At 34.1% G+C, this 24,669-nt stretch overlaps 1 protein-coding gene across 7 annotated transcripts in view; it reads right to left on the bottom strand.

The window, feature by feature from the left end:
• Positions 1–24,669, bottom strand: part of CDH8 (cadherin 8) — a 488,877-nt gene that overhangs the window by 4,144 nt on the left and 460,064 nt on the right. For all 7 annotated transcript variants that reach the window (XM_044663239.1, XM_044663244.1, XM_044663243.1 and 4 more), the window contains one exon: positions 568–819. In XM_044663239.1, coding sequence (XP_044519174.1) covers positions 568–819 — 252 coding nt within the window. The remainder of the gene's footprint in view (positions 1–567; positions 820–24,669) is intronic.

Raw genomic sequence — 24,669 nt, 5'->3', positions numbered from 1 at the left:
AACCAAAACCCCTTATTACCCCTTATAATAATGGACTTCTCTACTAGCAGCAATGAAATGATCCAGGACAATCCAGAGGAATTTATGAGAAAGAACACTATTCATATCCAGAGAAAGAACTGTGGGAGCAGAAATGCAGAAGAAAATGATATGATTGATCACATGGTTTGATGGGGATATGATTGGGGATGTAGACTCTAAATGATCACTCTATTGCAAATATTAATAGTATGGAAATAGGTCTGGATCAATGACACATTTAAAACCCAGTGGAATTTCTCATTGGCTACGGGAAGGGGTTGGAAGAGGGAAGGGAAAGAACATGAATCATGTAACCATGGAAAAATAATATAAATTAATTAAGTAAATAAAATTTTTCAGATTATAAAAAGAAATTTTAGTATAGGATTTGCATTTTAGGCATAGTTATATGATATTGGAGAGATAAAATCACTTTCCTCTCTCATTTCTATTCCAAACTTCTCCTTGTAATAAACTGTGTTGGTGTTATATTAAAAAAAAAAAAAAAAGAAACAACAAAAAAAAACCATAAAACACATTACATACCTAGTAGTAAAATGATGCATGCTAGTATAGCTATCAATGCTCCCATACTGAGTCCAATTGGAAGGACATAAGCTTCAACATTACATGACTGGACAACACCATCGCTGCTGCAACCACAGACTCGAATGGTCAGAGTGCTGGTGCTACTCAGGGGAGGGTTGCCACTGTCACTGATTATGATTGGTAAAAGATAGACTTCTTGCTTCTGGCGATTGAATCCACTATGTTTTGCCAAAATGCTGAGAGAATTATCTGGAAAAAATTAAGAGAGTTTGAATTGTTTCAGGATATAAAATAAACATTTTTATATCACAAAAGTCATTAGCATTTCTCTATAATAACAGTAAAGCTCAACAATAAGAGATAGAAAAATCCCATTTAAAATATTTATAGGAGGCAGCTAGGTACCTCAGTGGATTGAGAGTAAGGCCCAGAGATGGGAGGTTCTGGGTTCAAATCTGACCTCAGGCACTTTCTAGCTATGTGACTCTGGGCAAGTCACTTAATCCCCTTTGCCTAGCCCTTACCACTCTTCTACCTTGGAACCAATACACAGTATTGAGTCCAAGGTGGAAGGTAAAGGTTTTTAATAAGTAAATAAAATAAAATAACTATAGACAATATAAAATATCTGGAATCCACATGTCAAGATAAATCAAGTAATTATATGATCACAATTATAAAACATTTTTCGCACGCATAAAGTCAGCTCTAAACAAATAGAAAAACATTAATTGTTCATAGGTAGGCAGAACCAATAAAATGAAAATGAAAATGTTTTCTAAATTAATTTACATATTCAGCATCATATCAATCAAGCTTCCCAAGAATTATCTTACAGAGCTAGGGAAAAAGTAACAAACTTCACATGGAAGAACAATAGACCTAGAATATCAATGGAATTAACAAAAAAAATAAAATAAAATAAAATAAAGGAAGGTGGCTTAGCTGTCCCAGATCTCCAACTATATTATAATGCAGCAACCATTGAAGAAATCCTGTAAATGCTAAAAAATAGAGTATAGACTAGGCACTCAAAACACAATATTAAATGACCATCGTAACCTAATATTTGACAACCCCAAAAATAGTTTGCATTTTTTCAAAATAGATACTCCAAAGTTATTTCCTTTTTTTTTTCTTTTTTACTTTTTATTCTAGTTTTTAATTTCCTTGTTAACATCAAAGAACATTCATTTCCATTCTGTCATTCCCTTGCTTAGTTTCCCCTTGCCTTTTGTAGAACATCATCATTTTTATTCATTCATTTTACCTTCTTGAGTGGTGGTGATGAATGGAAGAAAAGGTAATTAATTTTTTAAGTTCATTAGTTCCTTCTTGAATTGGAGACTTTTGAAAAGAAGTAGAGTTAATGATATATCAAAAGAGCAAGAAAGAAAAGATCATTGATGAATCATTTAAAAATATAAATAAGAGAAAAAAATGTAAAATGAGACCCAGAAAATCAAAGCAGTATTCAAATTCCCATGTTAAATTTGAAATATATATTTCTAAAACTGTATATGATGGAGATTCACAATTTCATATGTGTTCCTCTCTTTTTCTGTTCTTTGAATGTGGAAATATTCTAGTTCATTAATGCTGATCAAGTTAATAGTATTAAAAGAGAAAATTAAAAAAAAAAGACATTTATTAAGTATCTGCAATATGCCAGCACTATATTAGGTGCTGGGATTATAAAGATGAAACTGAAATAGGTTTTCCCTTCAAGGAAGTTGTATTCTGTCTGCTAACCCAATAAAGGAACATGTATGCACCCTCAAGCTTACATATTGCTTGTGACTCTTTTGTCTCCATTATCAGCAAGGTAATTATTATCCTAATACCCTGCTGAGTTAGCAAATTAATTTGTTGTTATATTTTCTTTTCCAGATTGCATAGATACAATTTTTAATAATCATTTTCTGACATTTTGCAATTGATGCTCTCTCTTTTCTCTTACTCTCCCTCTTCTTTCTCTCTCTCTCTATCTCTGTTTCTTTCTTTCTCTCTCTTTCCCCATCTCCTTTCCCCTCTCTAAGATGGCAATTTATAAGTTATACACATGCTATTGTACAAAATATTTTTCCACATTTCTTATGTTGTGAAAGTGGACATGTCACTTATACAAGAAAAAACTCATGAAGGAAAGAAAGTAGAAAATGCTATGCTTCAATCTGCATTCAGATTTTACCAGTTTTTTTTTTTGTTTGTTTTTTCCTGAGGTAGTGGTTAACTTTTTTGTTATCGGTCTTGGAGTTGTCTTGGATCCTTCCTTGCATGAGTTAGCAAATTTAGAGTCAATCTTAAATGTACTTTTCATTAGAAGCAACACAGTATAGTACCTAGAGAGTATTTTCACAGAACTGTCGTGGGGATCAAATAAGAAAAAGCATGTAAATTGTTTTGAAATTTGTTTTCTATGGCACAAATGTTAAGTGGAGCAGTGAAGTGGGGCAGTGGACAGGGTGCCTAGTCTGGAGTTTAAATCCAGCCTCAGATATTTACTAACAATGTGACCTTGAGCAAATCACTTAACCCCATTTGTCTCCATTTTCTCATCTGTCAAATGAGCTAGTGAAGGAACCGGTAACTACTCCACCATCTTTGCCAAGAAAAACACAAATCAGATCATGATGTGTTAGAAACAGCTGAAATGACTGAATAACAACAACAAATATGAACGATTATTGTCTTCTTCTTATTATCATTATATTATCATTATTATTATTATTATTATTATTATTATTATTATTATTATTAGGCATTCTTGGCCATCCACGGGTCTATCAGATTACCAAAGCACATTAAAAGTGGGAAGCAAGTAAAGAATAGAACTTGGAACAAGAAAATAAAGAAAAAAAAATATTGGAGGCGAATGTGAAGATGAGATCTATTGGAATTCCTTGACAAATGCTCCATCAGAAGGAGGTTAAACAAAGTCGTTAGATCAGCCATGCCGCCTGGCATTAAGGATTCAAAGAATGAGTCACCAACAGGATGATTTTCACATCCACTAAAATATAAACACGTCCATAATGCCTTGCTGATCAGCAGTCAACCTGACATGATGTGCTCATTTGTTTAATATGTTCTATGGATTTCCTTTGGTTATGCCCCATTATACAGTGCTTTTGGGAAGAAGGATATCTACGAAGGAGATGAAGCCATGGTGTACCCAATGATCCAAGGATCTTTATTTTACATGACCTAGAAGGCAGGCGCAGCATGCAGGGAACCGTCCCTGAGAGCAGACAATAAATAGCTGTGCTCTATTTGGGGAATGTCTGTGACACGTTGGAGCACATTTAATTAGCGCATGGAACATTGGTAAAAGATTTCACATGCTATAGTTCAAAACAGAGGATGAGAACTGTTCTTCGAGACATAATTAGTACACATCGTAAAGACGCTGGTAACTTTTGCCAGCTGACACTATTTGTATGAGATGCCATCTTTGCCCATTCCTATTTTTTGACATATTCCATAATAATAACTTATAGATTGAAGTGGGAATGCACAAATGAACGTAATAGGATGAGTTATCCTTGGCTGCAAAGGAAGTAGGAGGCTTTTCTAACAGTAGAACCATGCCAAATCCTTCTACCTAGCTTTAAGAGAGATAACAAAAAGGAGGAAGAACTCAGTGTGTGTGTGTGTGTGTGTGTGTGTGTGTGTGTGTGTGTGTGTGTGTGTGTGTTCCTTTCTNTGTGTGTGTGTGTGTGTGTGTGTGTGTGTGTGTGTGTGTGTGTGTGTATGTTCCTTTCTTGTAAATCTCTCTAAAGTCTAGGTTGTTATTATCATTTTGTTGTTGTCACTGGAGTACTTGTTTTTCAGAAATGGGAGGAAGGAAAATAAGACTTTGCTCATTTTGAGAGTGAGTGGGCTCACTTATGTCTGTTTTGAACCTCAGCAATATCCAGGGAAAAGGAATTAGTGCAACAGGTTATACTGGCGTGGGCATTGTACCCCAAAACCATAGAAGTATTTCAGGAAAACTATAAGCAGGGAGACTTCTTTGCTCCCTTCTATCCTTGTTACTCCCAGCCCAAAACATCTGATAACATCTATAAGACCCTGAGAGGATTATCCTCCTTGGATCATCCTATAGATTGACAGAGAGATGCACCTCCTTTATACCATCAGGTTGTGTCTAAGACACCTACCTATCATGTCCTCTAAACTATGAGGGTCACCCCCTATGTCTTTGGGCAAAAAGTCCCCCTGCCCATGCCTCAGTGCATACCACTCTAGAGTCACGTCTTCACCATGGCACAAAGTCACATCTTTATCGTTGAAAAGAGTATAAAGACCCCAGAAATCATGTCATCTGGAGGCAGTTTTCCATCTATGTTGTTGCTCCAGGAGTCAGTCTTCCACCTATGCTGTCCTCCTGGCCAGATTCAACATAACCTTCTAAATGAATGAATTTCTATTTTTATTTTTAAACTCAGTTTTGGAGTCTTGCATCCTTACAAGAGGTGCTCTTCCTGAACCCTGGTGGTTCACCTCAAGTCCCCCCACAACTATATCTCTCCTATTGAAAAGACTTTTTGAAAAGAGCTTGGGGGCAGAGAGGTAGCTAATGGATTGAGAGTGAGGCATAGAGATGAGAAATCCAGGGTTCAAATCTAGCCTTAGGTACTTCTTGGCTGTGTGACCCTGGGCAAATCCCTTAACCTCCACTGCCATCCCTTACCTCACTTCTCCCTTGCAATACACAGTATTGATTGTAAGACAAAAGGTGAGGCTTAAAAAAAAAAAAAAAGAAAGAGAAGAAAACAAGGGAATAAGGAGAAAAGTCATGAAGTGCTACAAGAATATGAAGTTTATATTCAAATTGCTGAAAGAATGTTGTTCTGCACATACAAATTTTCCATCTCATCCCTTTCTTTATACTTCTGCCCATGATGTTCCGTGCTAGGAATTTTGTATCCTCATATCCAGCACTCTTCCCTCCTTTCTATTTTTCTGTGTCTCTCTGTGTCTCTGTCTCTGTCTCTCTTTTTCTTTCTCTCTCCCTTCCCTCTATCTCTCTCTGTTTCTCTTTGTATCTCTCTGTTTCTCTCTGTCTCTCTCTTCCCCTCCCTCCCTCCCTCTCTGTCTCTGTTTCTGTCTCTCTCTTTGTCTCTGTCTCTCTCCCTCCCTCCCTTTCTCTATCTCCCCATCCTTCCCTAACTCTTTCTGTCTCTCTCCCCCTCCCTCTCTCTCTGTCTTTTTCTCTCTCTCTCCCTTGCCCCTCTCTCTCTTCCTCCCTCTCTCTCTCTGTATCCTCATATCCAGCACTCTTCCCTCCTTTCTATTTTTCTGTGTCTCTCTGTGTCTCTGTCTCTGTCTCTCTTTTTCTCTCTCTTCCTCCTCTCTCTCTCTCTCTCTCTCTCTCTCTCTCTCTCTCTCTCTCTCTCTCTCTCTCTCTCTCTCTCCCCACACACAGAAATGCACGGAGATAGAAATGTCACTTAATATTTCTGAGTCTCAAATAAAATTGGCCTATTATTTGTGTCAGTTACCTTCCTGTACTTGTTTAAAGAAAAAAAAATGTTTTCCAAATCTTAGAGTTAGAGTGAATTATTATTGCTATTAAGAACAGTAGTAATTCTGAAGTGTACAACTGGTAGTAGATACATAACCTATCTCACTGGGTTGTTAAAAAAGGACCTGGAGAACTGCATATTTCCCTTGGAATGTAAGCCATTTTTGTTTATCAACAACAATGATAAATCATAAGTTCTATTTGTGTCCACCTGCCACCATTAAGGGCCATGATTCTAGACCAGATATAATCATCAGAGCAGCTAATTGGGAAATTTTATTAATACCTCCTTTATTACTTAAAACCACAGATGGAGAACAGGAATTGCACTTGGTTTTTCTTGTTTTCAAGACCTTATTACAAAGTATCTTTCCCCAAAGATTGACTACAGAGTAGTGGTCCTTGAGCTTCAAAGACTGGTGTGCCAAAATGGAGCTCTGTTCAGTCCCAGAAAAGTAGAAAGCATTCAAATACAGTTATGAAAGACAACATTGTAATCAACTAAGGATAAGTAATTCCATGTCTGCAAAAGTTCCTCAATAGAATGCCTACAGAGTGATGAATTTTCAGGTGAATCAGCTCTTGGAGGCCACCCATGAAGTCATGAGCAATTTGTATTAGTGGCAAGGTGTGCCACAACCACAACATGTCAGATTGTTGAAAAATTGAAATATTTTATAATTCTTGAGTCTAACTTTTTGAATTTTTTAAGAAATTTTTTTTGTTCCCAAGGTAATCTAATGATAGGAATGTACTGTTCACTTATCAATAGCATGACTATCTACATGAAATATCTTAACTTTAACTCAAAAACCCAAATTTCTAAGGGATCAAAAGTCTAATTTTAAATCACTGTTTCATACATGTTTTCTCTTTGTTTAATATTTCTTTAAAGAAATATTAAGTTGTAGAGAATATATATGTCTGTACCCAATTATATATATATATATATACACATACATAACTATACATACATATAGGTATGTGTACATGCATATGCAATATGAATATATATGCATATGTTACATACATGTATGTCTTTAATTCATAGGCATGTATGTATGATTATGTTCACAAATTTTCAATGTCTTAATGCAGTTTAAGCTATTAAAATTTAATACTTTATCATTAACACTATTTAATATGGATAGAAGAGTCAATAATCTAAGAGAGGAAACTGGTACAAATAATAATCAAACATTTATATGCCTAGTAAGTATCAAACATTCTCCTAGGCACTGAGAATATAAATATAAAGGCAGAAATAATCTCTAATAGCAAAAAACATATATTTCTTTTTTTTTTAACCCTTACCTTCTGTCTTAGAGTCAATACTATGTACTGGTTCCAAGGTAAAAGAGCAGTAAGGGTTAGCCAATTGGGCCAAGGGTCACACAACCAGGAAGTGTCAGAGGCTAGATTTGAACTGATAAACTTTCAGTCTCCAAGCCAGGCTCTTAATCCACTGAAATGCCTAGCAGCCCCACAAAGAATTTACATATCATCATCTTGATAAAAAGGGGAGTAGACTTCCTGGAAGATAAATGACTAAAAAATTGGTCATAATTAAATGTTATCTTGTACAGCCCCCTAAAAATAAGCAAAACAAAAGGCAACCCCCTCAAATGAGGAAATAACAACAATAAATCAAAGAGTGGAAGCTAAAGCGAGAAAAAGTAAATGATAGAATGAAAAGTGTTGTCTAAGTAAGAAATAGACCAAATAGAGTTAAATAAGTACAATAGTCAATAAATAGAACTTCACATGAGAAAAAATGAATAGCAAAATTGACAGATTGACAAAATTGACAACAACAAAAAAAAGAGTTAACACTTAAATGCAATGAAGTGCTATGTTAGCAGAATAAAAGGTCTTTAATGGGATGGAAAGTGCTTATAACTATGATAAATTGTTATAATTTTTAACTAAAAGTCCCCTCCAAATAATAACTAAGCAACTAAAAGAAACTAAAAATTCCTTAGAAGAAATAAAAATTTTAAAAGAAGAAATAAATTTGAAAAATAGAACAAAACATAGAGATCTCAAAAATTAAAAAAAGGCAAATAGGAACAGAAGCAATTTACAGCAGAGAAGAGAAACTAACTCCAAGACAAAGTACTTTCTGAAATATATATCAAAAGATGAGAATTTTTTAAATAGAAAAGTATAAGGAAAACTGACAGACCAAATAAAAAGAAATTTAAATGGGGAAAAAAAGCAAAAATTGTCTACAAATCAAACTATTTGTCCATCAAGCTAGAAGGCATAATGATAGTGGCAGTATTATTTTCCAGAAGAATGGGATGATTATTACTTTTTAAGGATGAATATCATACATCAGAAAATCCTATTATAACTTCTAAGACAGTTACATATCCACAGAGAAAATGATGGAATATTACAAAATCTATTTTTCTTTAGGTATTGATATATTGGAGTTGAAATCATGATCTTAGATTAAACAATATTAAAAGATGAATACCCTTAATAGATATAAGATAGGGAAATCCATTATCTATAAAGGGACTACATTGTACGATGATATGTTTTTTTAAACACTGATGCAACACATGGCATCTTGCCTGAGTTCTTAAAGTTGACTAAAATGCAAATCAATAGTAACAAAACATTTCTAGATGATTTTAACTTTCCTCTTTCAGAGACTGGTAAATTGCAGAAAAGTAAAAAGAAGGAACTCATGGCACTGAATAAGTGGTTGAAAAATATAGTGGAAAGGTACATTTCTCTGGGGCAGCTGGGTAGTTCAGTGGATTGAGAGCCAGGCCTAGAGACTGGAGGTCCTAGGTTCAAATCTTACTTCAGACACTTCCTAGCTTTGTGACCCTGGGCAAGTCACTTAATCCCCATTGCCTATCCCTTATCACTCTTCTGCCTTGTACACAGTATTGACTCCAAGATGGAAGGTAAGAGTTTAAAAAAAAAGTATATTTTCAATAACTATATAAATATATATATATGTTTTTCCATATTAAATGAAATATTTACAAAAATTGATCATGTGTTAGGAAATTCATAAATAAATATGTAAAGGAAGAACTACCATAAATGTATCAGATAAATAATCAATTAAATTAGTAATAAATAAAATATGTGCAAATAATATATGTAGACCTAAGAAGTGATTCAATGATAGCATTTTAAGTGAGAGAACAAAAGAGTATACTTGCAATAAATAAGTATTTAAAGATAATTGCCACAATACGATAAAATTCCAAGAATTATGGGATGCTGCTAAATAACACTTGGAAGAAATTTTATATTTCTGAAAACAAATGTTACAAAATAAAGAGAGGATTCCTATATTGATCAAGCAATTTCAAAAACTGAAAAGAAGCAAATAATCAAACCTAAAGAAGAATTTTTAAATGAAATTTAAAGTGACAAAAGTCTATTGACATGAAATATAAATATCTTTGTTTTTAAACACAAATAAAAAGTAAACAAACAAAAATTAATGTTATTTTGATTAAAGGAGAAAAAAAAATCTTTGCCTCCTGCAAAGAATTCAGTTGGTTCATAATGGAGAGTAGGAAAAAATAGAATTTTTAAAAGATTTTATATACAATTTTATACCGGCAATATTGACAGTTCAAAGGAAATAATGAGTATCTTCAACATGTAAACTACTAAAAATAATTAATTAAGAAACAGAGATCTTAAGTAACCAAATATAGAAATAGTTGTCTAACTAGATTTTCAAGTAAATAATATTATACTAAATATTTGAACAACGACACTGGAATCTCTACTATTCTAAAACAAGAAACTCTTGTCTCTCTGGTCATTTTCTCTGGCTTTCCTCCATGCCCTGAACACAATTTCTCTCCTCTATTTTACCTACTCACTTCCTTGACTCCTTTAAATCCCAACTAAAATCTCAGCTTCCATTGGAAGTCATCTTCAATACTTCTTAATTCTAGTTTCCTCTCTCTACTATATTTATTTATCCTGTCTATTGCTATTTGATGAATCATTTTTCCAGTCATGTCTGACTCTTTGTGACCTCTTTAGGATTTTTCTTGGCAAAGATATTGGAATGGTTTGAGATGTCCTTGTCCAGATCATTTTACATATGAAGAAATGAAGTAAGGGTGAAGTGACCTGCCCAGGGTCAAACAGCTATTAAGTGTCTGTGTACTGATTTGAACTCCCAATGAGGAATCTTCCTGATTCTAACTAGACTCAGCACTCTATCTTCTGTGCCACCTGACTGCATTCTGCCTATAGCTAGCCTATATGCATATATGTATTTGTTTGCATGCTATTACCTCCATTAAATTGCAGACTTATTGGAGCAGCAGAGATTGTCTTTTGCCTCTTTTTGTATCTCCAGAATTTAACACGGTGCCTACAATTTAGCAGGTGATTAATAGATGGTGACATATTTAATGAACAATTAATAACTATACTACCTATGTAGTTCCAGATTACAAAAATTGAAGGTATTTTACCACACTCTTTGACAATGAATAAATGGTCCATAAAATCAAATATAGAAATATAGGAAGATTAGTCAGAGAAAGAAAATTATGAACAAATATAAAAAATTAGCAAAGGTAGGCATATTTAAATGCAATTTTAGTAGAGTTTAGAACATAGAAACAACATATCTGAACAAATTAAAGTAGAAGAAGGATTTTAATGAAGGGTCAACATTCAGAAATATAATTAAGCATGCATATATAAAACTATGTCCACATATATACATATGCACACATACATTTATGCATATATAATTATTTATAGGGAAAGAAAATGCATGATATCAATAAAAGCAGAAAACATTTTTATAAAAACTCTATGAATTTAATATAAAGCTCTAGGGAAAACCCATTAGAATATATGGTCCATTCTTTACAACAGTCAAAACTGTATGCATTAAATTAAGACAAAATGATTTAAGATGGCAAATCTCTGAGAGCTTCACTAATTTCCAGGGTGAAACAAATATGTAAAAAAGAGAAAAAGTCAGTAGGCAATATGTGCTGTTAAAAGAATGTTGAATTTGTCATCAGAGACCTTGATTTCAAAGGGCACATCTAACATTTACACCTTGGATAAGTCACAACTTTTCTCAATCTTAGTTCATCATCTTCAAAAAAGAATGGCTTGGATCAGTTGACCTAAAAGTTTCCTCCTAACTCTACATCTGTGATCCAATGTAAGTATTATAGAAGCCAAGGAAAGATAGACATCTTAATACAATTTTTGTAGATCTGGAAGGAGATACAGAAATCTTGAAAAAACATAGAAATGGGTACATTATTTGTACCCTTTGATTTAGCAACCTCAAGAGCATATCCACTCCCACAGAAAATAATAATTTAAATAAAGCCCTATATAAATTCATAAATACTTATAGCACCACTTTTCAAAATGAGAGCCTGAAAAAAGTATAGGGACATTAATTGGGGACTGGATGAACAAATTGCAGTATATGACTATAAGTGAGTATTATTGTGCTGTGAGGAATTCAGATACATAGGAGAAAATTCATATGACAGATAAAGAGAAAGGAAAACAGGAACAGGAAATAGAAGTACAAAATGTAATTAGCATTAGAATAAAACAATGCTTCTTAACTACAATGATCAATGTTGATTAGTAATACATGATACTAACACTCATTCTTACTTTCTATTAAGAAATGATAAATCAAATTTGTCAATACTTTATTGGTTACAAAGCCTTCATCAGATTTTGCTTAATTTTGTTTTTTGATGAGGGTGGACGGAGGATGGTACTATTGATGGAGAAGAATGAGTTCCAAAATGTTGCATGGAAATAAAATGCATCAATCTTGGTAGATAGTGTCTATTTTCAAACATCAGAAATACTGTCATACAGAAGAATTAATAGAAATCGTCTGTATTGCTTTAGATGGAAGAATTGAGAACAAAGGGCAGCAGATAAAAACCAGAAAATTTCAGTTCAACATAAGGAATTATTTTTTAATAACTAGAAATCCTTAAAAGTAAAACATTCAAGCTTAAAAATCATTGCATTCTCTATCCTTGCAGTAGGTTCAATAATTGGACTTCAGCTAGAAGGGAATTTAGGATACAGGGTGTTAGAAAACAAAATGTTCAAACTAGAAGAAGGCAGATAAATAATCTATCCAAAACTTCTCATTTAAATAATAATAGAATAATAGAATAGAAATAAATGTTAGTTGGAAGACATGGACATCAGAGACTATCACAACCTGAAAATATTCCATAAAAGAGGACTAGATGTCTCCTATGAATATTTTTGAACAACTACTTTTTTTTTCAGTTTTTCCTTACATCAAAGTTAAATCTGTCTCTTTGAATCTTCCATTCATTGTACCTAAGGCTGAACTCTGTGGCCATATATTCAGTATCATGGAATCATAGAATGCAAGAGTTTGAAGAAACTACAGCAACTCTATAGTTTAACCCATACACCAAATAAACTATCACTCTACCATATATGACACCTATTCTAACAGCTGATGACGGTTCTCATTTTCCCCTTTGCCATCATTTCTTCTTAATTAATAATAATTTTCTTACACATCACAACCATTTTTATTATTGATTATTGTTACAGTCTTCTAAAGGTTTCTCTTCTCCAGGCAAAACATCTCCACCCTACATTCTAATCAGTCCATGTAAGGCATGGTTTCTAACTCTATGTCCTAGTTCTCTTTTGAATATTATACAGTTTATTATAATCTTCCTATTTTTTATCCAAAATAAAACATTATTCTAAACACAATATGTCCTAGAATACTCTGAACATGAGTCCACTCCATTTGCTTTAGACATTGTCTTCCTTAAATTATCCTACGTTGATAATAGCTTTTTTGAATATCATTTAAAATCATTGGCTTAAGATGTTTGCTAAAATTATCATTTCTTTTTTTAAATAATCATTGTAGATACATGACTTTCTGGGTTGTAATTATAAAGTTGATTTTCTAAAATCTAAATTCATAATTCTGTTTTTCCCTATTGCATCTTCATAGACTTAGTCCATTGTCCTACTATGTTAAAAACCTTTTTGAATCCTGAATTTGTCATTTAATCCATTAGAAACTCCTCTTGGCTTTGTGGAGTTTATGAATTTTTATAAGTATAGTTTTTGAAGCCTCAATTATATTATATATTCTTTCAATTTAAAAATATCAACATGAGATTGATAGAAGATTGATCACAGAAGCTATCTACTACAAACTTTCTCAACTTATTATTGTCCAAAAGGAAGATACATTCAACCAATTCAAAAAGTCATCTAACTGCTAGCATCTTACCCACCCAGCTCCATTCATTATAAAAGTAGATCCTAAAAGATGACAAAATAATATAAGAGGCTCAGGAATGGCAAGTAAATTGATCAAGTTGACACAAAGTAAGTCATAGAGTCAGAATTCAAAGTCTATATCCTCTGAGTCCAAATCTAGTGCTCTTTCCATTATACCAAATGACATCATATTTCTTATCCATCAGGGAGTAAGTTTTTTCACTGTATTTGAAAGTAAAATTGGATAGGATCTGAAAAATCTTCCTGTTCTTCATTTTTCATATGATAGGAGGAAATGCCAATGTATAGTTGACAACCATGTGCAGGTACTTATTGGGAAACTAAGGATCAGAAATCAAGAAATAAATGTTGAAAAAATATTTTAGTTGAATAGCAGTTATACTCTAAAGATATTCTTCTTCATGGTAACATAATCATGTGGCAATAATGTTAGATTCCTGCATAATAAGGTGGTAGATTGCTTGCCTGGAACAAGTCTAGCTAAGTGTAGGGGGAAAATATAGTTGTCCAGAGAGTTAAAAAATGAAATTAAAAAAAAAATACTATATTTGTACTAAGGCACATATAAATTCATAAGATGAAACATCAATGATGCCAGGGGAATCATGAAGTCCAATCCCTTGGTTTTTAATGTAAGGAAACTATGCCTTAGAGAGAAAGGGACAGACACACAAAAGCATACATCTAGTGAGAGATATGGTTGGCTAGTGAACTTGGGTCAAGATTTCAAGTTCTCTCTATGCATTACATCACTGAAAACTGCATTAGAGGAGTGAGTACATACAATGAGATAATTATATATCCTTGAAACCAGAATGTCAGATAATAATAACTTTTGAGGGACATAATGCATTTAAACTCAGAAGATTTAGGTTCAAAAATATAATTATACCACTTGAAAACTGAGCAGCCTTTTACAAATAACTTCCCATTTTTATGACTTGGTTTGTATACATGTACTAAATGGAATAAGAGAACTCTGGATCTGGAATCAGGGGAGTTCAAACCTTGCTTCAGACATTTACTAGCTATTTGACTTTGGTCAGATCACTTAATCCTGTCTTCCTTAGTTTCCTCATCTGTAAAATTAGTTGGAGAAGGAAATGGCAAACCACTCAGTGTCTTTGCCAAGAAAACCCCCAATGGGGTCAGGAAGAGTCAGACATGACAGACACCACTGAACAACAACAAAAATAAAATGAAGATAATAAACCAGCCAAGTCCAGCCTTCTCAAGAAGGCTCTTGTGTGAATTGAATGAGATAATAATGGTAAATTGTAAGGAACTTTATTAGTTGTTGTTTATTAGTTATTATTAATAAAAATTCATTAAATAATTCATATTAGATATCAAAGCTGGAAACACAGCTAGTAAATATCTGGAACTGGATTTAAATACAGGTTTTCCTAATTTTACTGAGTCACTGTGCTTTATGAGCAAAACAGGAGTGAAAAAGCTCAAAACAAATGTGAGATGTGCAAATTTAGAGATATCTCCATTCCAAATATTTCTGTTCAACTGGTAGGAGAGTCTTATGAGGTAATCTGGAAAAATCATACGTTGACTCCAACATACTGATGCCGTTTTAGTACTCCTCAAGTATGAAGAACAAGCATTAGCTGTCTACATGGGTCGCGGTGCTTAGTTAATTACTTAGATAATTCTTATGATTGGGCTAATTTCATATGTCTGTGTTGCTTAATTCATTATAGCTCATCCGTGTTTTGGCACCCAAATTCAGAAATTTTTGGCCATGTGTATGACAAAGTGACCTCTCTGAATGGTGGGGTAGCAGCTCCATTCATCTGAAATTATTTAGCTGTAGCCTGTGAGTAACAAGAAATAGTCTGACAGGCCTGCAGGAAAATGGCAAAGAACCTGGGTTAATAAAGACACAAGCTAGACAAGTGTGATTGCTTTTATGGCCAAATTAATGGATGAAGAGAAGATCAGTAGATATTATGCCTTTTTGAAAAGTGGTTCCTGACATTTGACTTGCAAATTGAATTCAAATTATCTTGGTTGAGTCAAATGGAATGCAAGAGAGTAGAAGGTCAAAGCCAAGGTGAAATGGCAGCCTACTTAGTTAGGGTGACAATCTGAGTGGGGGAAGGGAGTTAATTAAATAATTATCCTTTATTAATAAATGACAAATCCAGCACAAAAATCTAACATGGAATCTAAAGATGCCAACAAAAATAGTTGCACACAGATAGGGAAACAGCTTTATGCATGATCCAGTATTAAGGAGAAGCAGCAGTGACTACAATAAAAGAAGATCTATAGGATGGGTCTTTAAAATAGTAGGATATATTGGAAAGAGAAAGGCAGTAATGAATTAATAAAAACCAAGAATCTGTTAAACTAGATTCTCCCAGAACCATTATAACTTCCTGCATAATTCAGTGACAATATACAAGCCACAGTAAATACGCCACAAGCTATTGGATATTTCAAGCAGCCTAATTAGATCACCAGTTTATTTGTTGCTACCTTCACCCAGACTCTATACATTGGAATTAGAGTGTCCAACATTTAGCCTGATGATAGTGAATAGTAGTCCTTTTGCAAGGGAGTCTGGAATGGGGGAAGCACAATGTAGTCTTGGAGTTACTGAACCCAGGCTGGAATTCCAGTTCTGGCACCAGCTTCAATGTGATCCAATGCAAATCATTTCACCACTGAACATTTCTTTCATCCTCCTTAAAATGAGAAAAGCAACAGCTGACAAAATAAGGGCTCTTCCAGATCTCATACTTTGGGTCTATGCCGCTTGCTTCAATTGCCATCTTTCTATTTTCCCTGAGTACTTCATAAGGGAGCATATAAAGTCCACTACAGTTTTCCTTGTAAGAGTCTCCCAGTCATGGTGAAGCCTGTAAATTCTTGGTGGCTGAGCCAGCCCAGCTCAAATTAGCAGACCAACAAAACATTAACAAATGGACTCACCTATGGACTGAATATTTGAATTCTAACCTTCAATTTGAATCAAAGAGAATGAACATCAATTACAGAATGCAGAAAGAAAGGGTGATATGTAGATATAAGAAATGCAATTGTGCATCAAGAATTACTATTTATGAGGAATTCTGAGAAACAAAGGAAGATGTTTAGAAATTAATTTGGAGAAAGGAAAGTAGAAGCTGGAGAACAATATAATGCAGTCAATGACTATAGTGATGCCATTAAAACAACACTAATTAATTTTGTGTTAAATGCAATGAGCAACTTTGTTCCTAGAGAACAGATCCAGAAATACAATTCTTTCCTCTCAGTGTTAAGGTGACATCTACAGCTATGAAACTGCATTATGCTAACCCGTGCGACTAGTGGTTTTGGGTTTTCAATACTTTTATTTCTCATGAAGGAACATTTTTCTTTTTTCCTTTTTTTTTCCCCCAAGGGAGGGTGGATATCTAGAAATGGAGATTGAGCAGGAAAAAATGGAAGTGAATTGTAATGGATAGGGTGACAGTCTCTCTGTCCAGAAGTTCTGAATCAAAGTCCCACCTCTGAAACACACTGGCTATGTGATCCTGGAATGTCTGTCAGTGTCATTTGGGAATTTTCTAAGTTGTAGAATCCTCAGTCATCTGTTTCTATACAAGGATTTTCTTCATCAGGTGTTTATTATACCAATAAATTCATAGATCAGGACCAAAATAAAAAGTTAACATTATAGAGTGAAGAGTCCACAATATTACTATCTATGAAATTATAGATATTTATATATAACTATATACTAAGTATATATAAATATGTGTGTATATGCATGTTTATATGGTGTTCTTTGTTGTTTATATAAAGAAATAGAAAAATATATAGTAATAGCTCTTGCTAGAGAGTTATATAGTATAGGAGATAGGACAGTGGACCTGGAGTCAGAAAGAATTGAATTCAAAGCCAACTTCACAGAAATACTGAGAAATAAGTGCTTTTACTTTCCCCATTTTACAGATGAGGAAACTAAGATAGGCAGCCAAGTAACTAGTCCAGGATCATGCAAATCGTAAATGTCTGAGTCCCAGAATTAAATTAGTTCTGCCTCATAGGTCTAAGGATTTAGCTACTATGCCAACTAGAAGTGGGTATGGAAGCTTGTATTTTGAAGTAAAGCTAAAGAGATAAGTTAGGGCTTAAAGTCTAAGCCTAAACACCACAACAGAAGTGTTTTATTTGAACATATAGGTAATAGGGAAACGCTGGAGTTTACTGAGGAAGGGGTTACATGGTTAGACCTATGCTTTAGGAAAATCACTTTGGCCACTCTGAGAAGAATGGATTAGAGTGGGAAAAGATTTAACACAGGGACTTTGGTGAGAAAGTTCTTTTAATAGCCCGGGTGAAAGGTGATGAGAGTCTGAATCAGGTTGGTGAGTGTGTGAATGGAAAAAAGGGGAAAGATGCCATAAATATAAAGTTAAAGATTGGCATTAATTGCATTTGTGAGGTCAGTGAAAACAAAGAGTCAAGAATAACACTAACATCATAAACTTGAGTTACTACAAGAATGATGATGTCCTTAAAAGAAACTAGGAAAGTTCAGAAGAGGGGTTGTTTGAGAGAGAAAGAAAATAAATTCTATTTTGTACCAGATGTACAGGGCATCTAGTTTGAAACATTCAGTAGAGAATCCTCAGCATAAATCCACATTTGAAGGCTATATGGTGAATGATAATTCATGGCAGGAGACAGAACAGTAATGAAATAGATAAGAGAACCAAGAAAGAGCAAGAGCATGAAGACTTTGAGTGGAAAGAAGAGAAAAAGAATTATAATTAAATCCTGCAGAGGCATCAATAAGAATGAGGATTCAGAAAATGGACCTCTAATTAAGAAATCATTTTGAATTCAAAAGTCAGTTTGGAAGGGGTTTGGAAGTGTTAGAGGAAAGTGGAGGTATCAAGTGTAGAATCATTTTTGTCTTTCATTTTGTTTTATTTTTTTACCCTTTTCACCAGTTTGATTGCTGAAGGTCAGAAAGATGTAAGATAGTAGCCAAAAAGCATATTAAGACCTAGCAAATGGTGTTAGTAAAGCAGGAGTGGGAGGAGACAGAGGCAATAAAAACAAAGACAAAAAAAAAAGAGGGATATAAAGAGACAGAGATCAAGTCCCAGAGGCAGAGAAAGAGATAATGACACAGAAAAAAGAGGGAGACTTGGGCAGGCATATCATTAGTTGTAGATTGAATCATCATATAACATTTCTAAAGTTGGGTTCTTTGTCCTCTCAATATGTATTTTATTTTGTGATATTCCTACCAATATCCACTAATATCTATTATTATAAATAAAATATTCTGAATTCTACTTGTTAAAAAATAGGAAATTACTGTCATCTTCATTTTGGAATCCAACAAACACCTGATTTCTCTGATAGTGAAATCTGATAGTGAAACAAGAAACAACTCCTTCCTTTGAAGGCAAAGAAAACAGAATATAAATAGTACTAACTCTGGAAAGTAGAATGTATTTCCATTTGTATCTGTGCAGAACAACAAAACATAACCAAAATATATTTTTTCCATTTGAAATCTTCCCCAAATGGAATAGCCAGGGTATTTAATATGATTTCATGCTAATGTTTAAGAAAGAAAACAACTCCAAATTATTCAATAGTTGCATGTTAGGATATCAGCAATGTGTCTGGAGGGTAAACCCTCCACCAAAGCTTTACTGAATGAATAATTTCCTCTAAACATTTAGCATTAGAGGAGTTAAGAATTAATTAACTTTCCAATGGATCTGATAACTGTCCTCATTATCACATTGCATAGATGGTATACTAGATACAAGGTCAAGGGTACTGGGTGGAGAACAGAAGGGAAAGAATCATGAGACTATATTCCTTCAGACTATTTTTAAAAAGCTGAGAGAGATTTAGAGTGGAAGAAAGAGGGTAGGTCCTAGAGTTGGCACTGGATTAAATGCCCAAGAAATAACAGCTGTAGGGCATTCATCAAGGTGCTTTACCTCTATGAACAAAAGATTCCTCATTGGGAAAAATGTTGACAAATGACCAACATCTCAAAGTTGCTAATGAATGCATAGTGAAATATGGGCTATTACTGTGACCTGTTCCAAGTCATAAAACTGACAATCTTATGATTTATTTTTAAAAGATTGATTAGAGATTATAAGGATTTTTTGAGCTTACCAGATAATACTGTACTGCTCAAAGACACCATCCAAGTATTCATTGCAGATGAAGGGGAAAGGGAGGGAAGGGTACAAGCCTACATTAAACAAACACTTACTATCTGTTTGCTGTGTCAAGCACTTTGTATATATTGTCCCATATGAACTCTGAGATGCCAAAATATAAGTGAAATACCTTCACAAGTAGTTAGAGAGAGAATCCCAATTGACTGGCTCAGGTACATCTCCCACTAACAATGTGCTCCTTAATTCTGTAGCCACTGCCTCTGTGACAAGGCATCATTGACTGCTTTCCAATTCCACCAAAAAAAATACATATGTCTGTGTGTGTGTGTGTGTGTGTGTGTGTGTGTGCACGCATATAAAAACTGTGGTACATGAGATGAATATATAGAGAAATTCAAGCTAGATGTCTTGTGGTCTTTAGAGAACTTTCATTTATTTATGAGTCTAGAGCTATTAAGTAAGATGCTTAAGCAATAAAAGAAAGCATACTGCATTACATTTGGTTCCAAAAAAAAAAAAAACAATTCTTCGAATACAAGATAAGGAAGCTATGCCTAGAAAGCAGCTTCTCTGAAAAACATATGGGTCTTTTAGTGACTATAATCTCACTATGAATCAACAATATGATATGGCAACAAAGGAAAAGAACTTATGTAAACTTATACTTCCTTAAGTGGTATAATGGTCAAAATTAAGTAAGTACTACTATTTTCTGCCCTAGGAAGAAAAAATATAGAGTATTTAGATGAGGTCTTTCACCCAGAGTTTAGGAAGGTCAAAGCTGGAGATGCTCTGGAGGACAACCAGATCTATGAAGAAAAGTGTCTGAATGATTCCATATGACAATCAGTTGGAGAAACTGGGGAGATTTAGCTTGGAGTAGAAAGGGTTGGAATACAAAACTCATGAGAATGCTTCTACTCTAATTCACTAGTTAGGAGAGGGCTACATCCAGATCCTATAAGCTTGAGAAAGCTGATTGTTAAATTCTTAGTGTGAGCATTTACATCTCGGAAATCCGCAAAAGCTACAATTTGGGATCTGATTTTTAAATTGATTTTATTGATTGTTGACTTAAGAAAATGATAATGATGCAGATTAAATGTACAAATATATAATGAATGCATTCTTTTGGTTTTGTTCTCTGGTTGTTTAATATTTACCAGGACAACATTGGGCTATATAATACTTTTGATTCTTAGGCTCAGAATGAGTGGAGGTCATGGAATAATGTGAAGGGCAACAAAGATGAATAAAAGCAAAATTAAGGCCAATACAAAGAAAATCTTTCATAAAATAAAAGCTCTCATGAGTGGATTGGGAAAGCTCATAAGTAGTGTTTCAGGCATAGGATGGATGCCACTGGTTTAAGTTGAATACAGTGGTCTTCCAGGTCCTTCCAACTGGAAAAGTCTATGATTACATGAAGAGAAGTGATACGACTTGTTGGCTGAAAGCCAGAGTGTTTACCAACAGGTTTAATGATTTTTTTTTTAAACCTTTACCTTGGTTCTAAGAAAAAAGAGTGGTAAGAGCTAGGCAAAGAGGGTTAAGTAACTTTCCCAAAGTCCTACAGCTAAGAAGTGTCTGAGGCAGATTGGACCCAGGTCCTCCCATCTCTAAGTCTGGCTCTCTATCCACAGATCCACCTTGCTGCCTCTACTTTATGATATTTTGATAACAATATTATCTTAATGCTATGGGAGTTTCCTCAATGGATACAGTCCCCAAACCTGTGATGGATTTCAATAATGTACTATGGAATTATTTGTGTATTTCCAGCAACATTTCAGAGATCCCAATGACCTTGATTTTTTTTCTAATTTCTTTAGTCAAAAGTACTTACTTATATTGATGTAGTATTAGCATGGGCTAATTGCTCTGCCCAAATTTTCAGAGATATTACCAAGGAAGACTCTTGACTTGGTGACATTTAAGAGAAGTTTACTCCTACATATTCTCTTCCTCATGTTTCAATGGTAAAATAGATGCTTCAAAGGAAGAATATCATTCAAGGAAATTCAGCACCCTACAGAGTGACACACAGTGTACAGAGACCAGTGTTTGTCCTTGAATCATTTTAAAGATTAATACATTAAATTAAACAGCTTGACAAAATATACATCTGTAGATATAGGTCTTAATGTACTTTCAGGGAGAAGGAAAAATAAACCATGCAAAAGAGTTATGTGGATGCAAATATCATTCAAGCTATGGCCACATTATCATTCATTCCAGGTCACTGAGGATGCTTACAGATTTTTGATTCTCAGAAATCCCAAAGTATCAGAAACACAATTTCTAGAACCCTTTTGGTCATATATATGCATCTGCCTATGTATCTATACAAATATGTATCAAAGAATGTGAAATTGAGGTCAGCTCTATTTATTTCATCTTAAATTTACATACATATTTGCATTCTCTCAGAGCAGGTGAATTCAAGGGGCATGTTAAGAACAGTCCTATGTCTAGGTCAACCTCACAATGGAAACAAGAATCATATTAAATTCTCTCTGACTCTAATGAAAATGTAATCTGCCAGGGGAAGGTATGGGCATTCAACAAAATTGAAGAATTCCAAGATTTTGCACAAAAGAGACCAGGACTAAATGGAAAGTTTGATACCCAACCACAAAAACCAAGAGAAACATGAAAAGGTAAATAAGAAACAGAGGGAAAAGAAAGAAAACTTATAATTCTTTAAATTTGACTCTTTAAGGGCTTAAATAAGATCTAATTATCTGTATTACTATGTGGAGAAATGCTATGTATAATTCTCTGTAGTGAACTCTATTCACTAGTATAATATTCACTATTATAGCAACCAGAAGAATAATTCATAGGGAGAGGATAGGATACTAAATGGTCTAAGATGACATAGAGGGTGGGAAAGAGGGGGAGAATAGTAGGGGACACCAAGAAAAATCTGAGTAAATAAGAAAAATAGGATATTCTATTACACACAAAGAGGGCATGGGAAGGGGAGGGGATAAATACTATCATAAGAAGGAGAGGAAGAGACCATTAAGAGGAAATAATCAAACCTTACTCTCAGTGTAATCAACCCAGAGAGGGAAGAGTAGCTTTATTATCCATTCAGATAAAAAAAACTCTATCTAACCCTACTGAGAAAGTCAGAAGGGACAAACCAAAGGGAACTGTGGAGTGGAGAGGTCAAAAAAGGGAGGGACGAAGAAGGGGGAGGGAATACATTAGGCCTTTAAAAATAAAAAGAAGGGAATAACAAGGGAGGGGGCAGAAAGGGAAGTCAATCGAGGGAGGGGATAAGGGACACAGGCTCAAAGCAAACCACTGGTTTAAAAGAAAATAGTGTAAGAAGAAGGGGTGGGTCTAGGGGAGGATACAAAAATGTCAGTGAATGCACAACTGATAATTGTAACTCTGAATGTGAATGGGATGAACTCCCTCATAAAACTGAAGCAAATAGCAGAGTGGATCAGAAACCAAAATCCTACCATATGTTGTCTACAAGAAACACATATGAGGAGGGTAGACACACACAAGTTTAAGGTTAAGGGCTTGAGCAAAATCTTTTGGGCATCAAGTGAAAATAAGAAAGCAGGAGTGGCTATTATGATCTCTGACAAAGCCAAAGTAAAAATAGATATGATTAAAAAAGACAGGGAAGGTCATTACATCCTGATCAAAGGCAATATAAACAATGAGGAAATAACACTGCTCAATATATATGCACCAAGTGGTATAGCATCCAAATTCATAAAGGAGAAAATGGCAGAGCTCAAGAAGGAAATAGATAGTAAAACCATAATAGTGGGAGATCTAAATATTCCTCTTTCAGACCTAGCTAAACCAAACCAAAAAATAAATAAGAAAGAGGTAAGAGAGGTGAATGAAGTCCTAGAAAAATTAGATTTAATTGATATGTGGAGAAAAATAAATAGGGGCAAAAAGGAATACACCTTCTTTTCAGCTGCACATGGTACATTCACAAAGATTGACCATGTAATAGGACATAGAATCACATCACAAACAAATGAAAAAGAGCAGATATAATAAATGCAAACTTCTCAGATCATAATACAATAAGAATAATAATTAATAAGGGCACATGGACAGGCAAATCAAAAACTAATTGGAAATTAAACAATATGATTCTCCAAAACCAATTTGTCAAAGAAGAAATCATAGAAACAATCAACAATTTCATTGAAGAGAATGACAATGATGAGACATCCTACCAAACTCTGTGGGATGCAGCCAAGGCAGTACTCAGGGGGAAATTTATATCTTGAATGCATATATTAACGGATTAAGGAGGGCAGAGATTAATGAATTGGGTATGCAACTCAAAAAATTAGAAAGCGAACAAATTAAAAACCCTCAGATGAAAACTAAATTAGAAATATTAAAAATTAAGGGAGAAATTAATAAAATCGAAAGTAAAAGAACTATTGAATTAATAAATAAGACTAGAAGCTGGTATTTTGAAAAAACAGATAAAATAGACAAAGTACTGGTAAATCTAATAAGAAAAAGGAAAGAAGAAAACCAAATTGACAGTATTAAAGATGAAAAGGGAGACCTCACCTCTAATGAAGGGGAAATTAAGGCAATCATTAAAAACTATTTTGCCCAAATATGGCAACAAATATAAAAATTTAGGAGATATGGATGAATATCTACAAAAATATAAATTGCCTAGATTAACAGCAGAAGAAATAGAATACCTAAATAATCCCATATCAGAAATAGAAATTGAACAAGTCATCAAAGAACTCCCTAAGAAAAAATCACCAGGACCTGATGGATTCACAAGTGAATTCTATCAGACATTCAAAGAGCAACTAATCCCAATACTATATACATATTTGATATGATAAGCAAAGAAGGAGTCCTTCCAAATTCCTTTTATGACACAAATATGGTACTGATTCCAAAGCCAGGTAGACCAAAAACAGAGAAAGAAAACTATAGACCAATCTCCCTAATGAACATAGATGCAAAAATCTTAAATAGAATACTAGCAAAGAGACTCCAGCAAGTAATTAAGAAGATCATCCACCATGATCAGGTGGGATTTATACCAGGAATGCAAGGTTGGTTCAACAT

The sequence above is a fragment of the Gracilinanus agilis genome, chromosome 2, assembly GCF_016433145.1.
Source record: "Gracilinanus agilis isolate LMUSP501 chromosome 2, AgileGrace, whole genome shotgun sequence".
Classification (NCBI taxonomy): Eukaryota; Metazoa; Chordata; class Mammalia; order Didelphimorphia; family Didelphidae; genus Gracilinanus; species Gracilinanus agilis.
The sequence above is the reverse complement of the archived record's forward strand: the minus strand, read 5'-3'. Positions and strand labels throughout refer to the sequence as shown.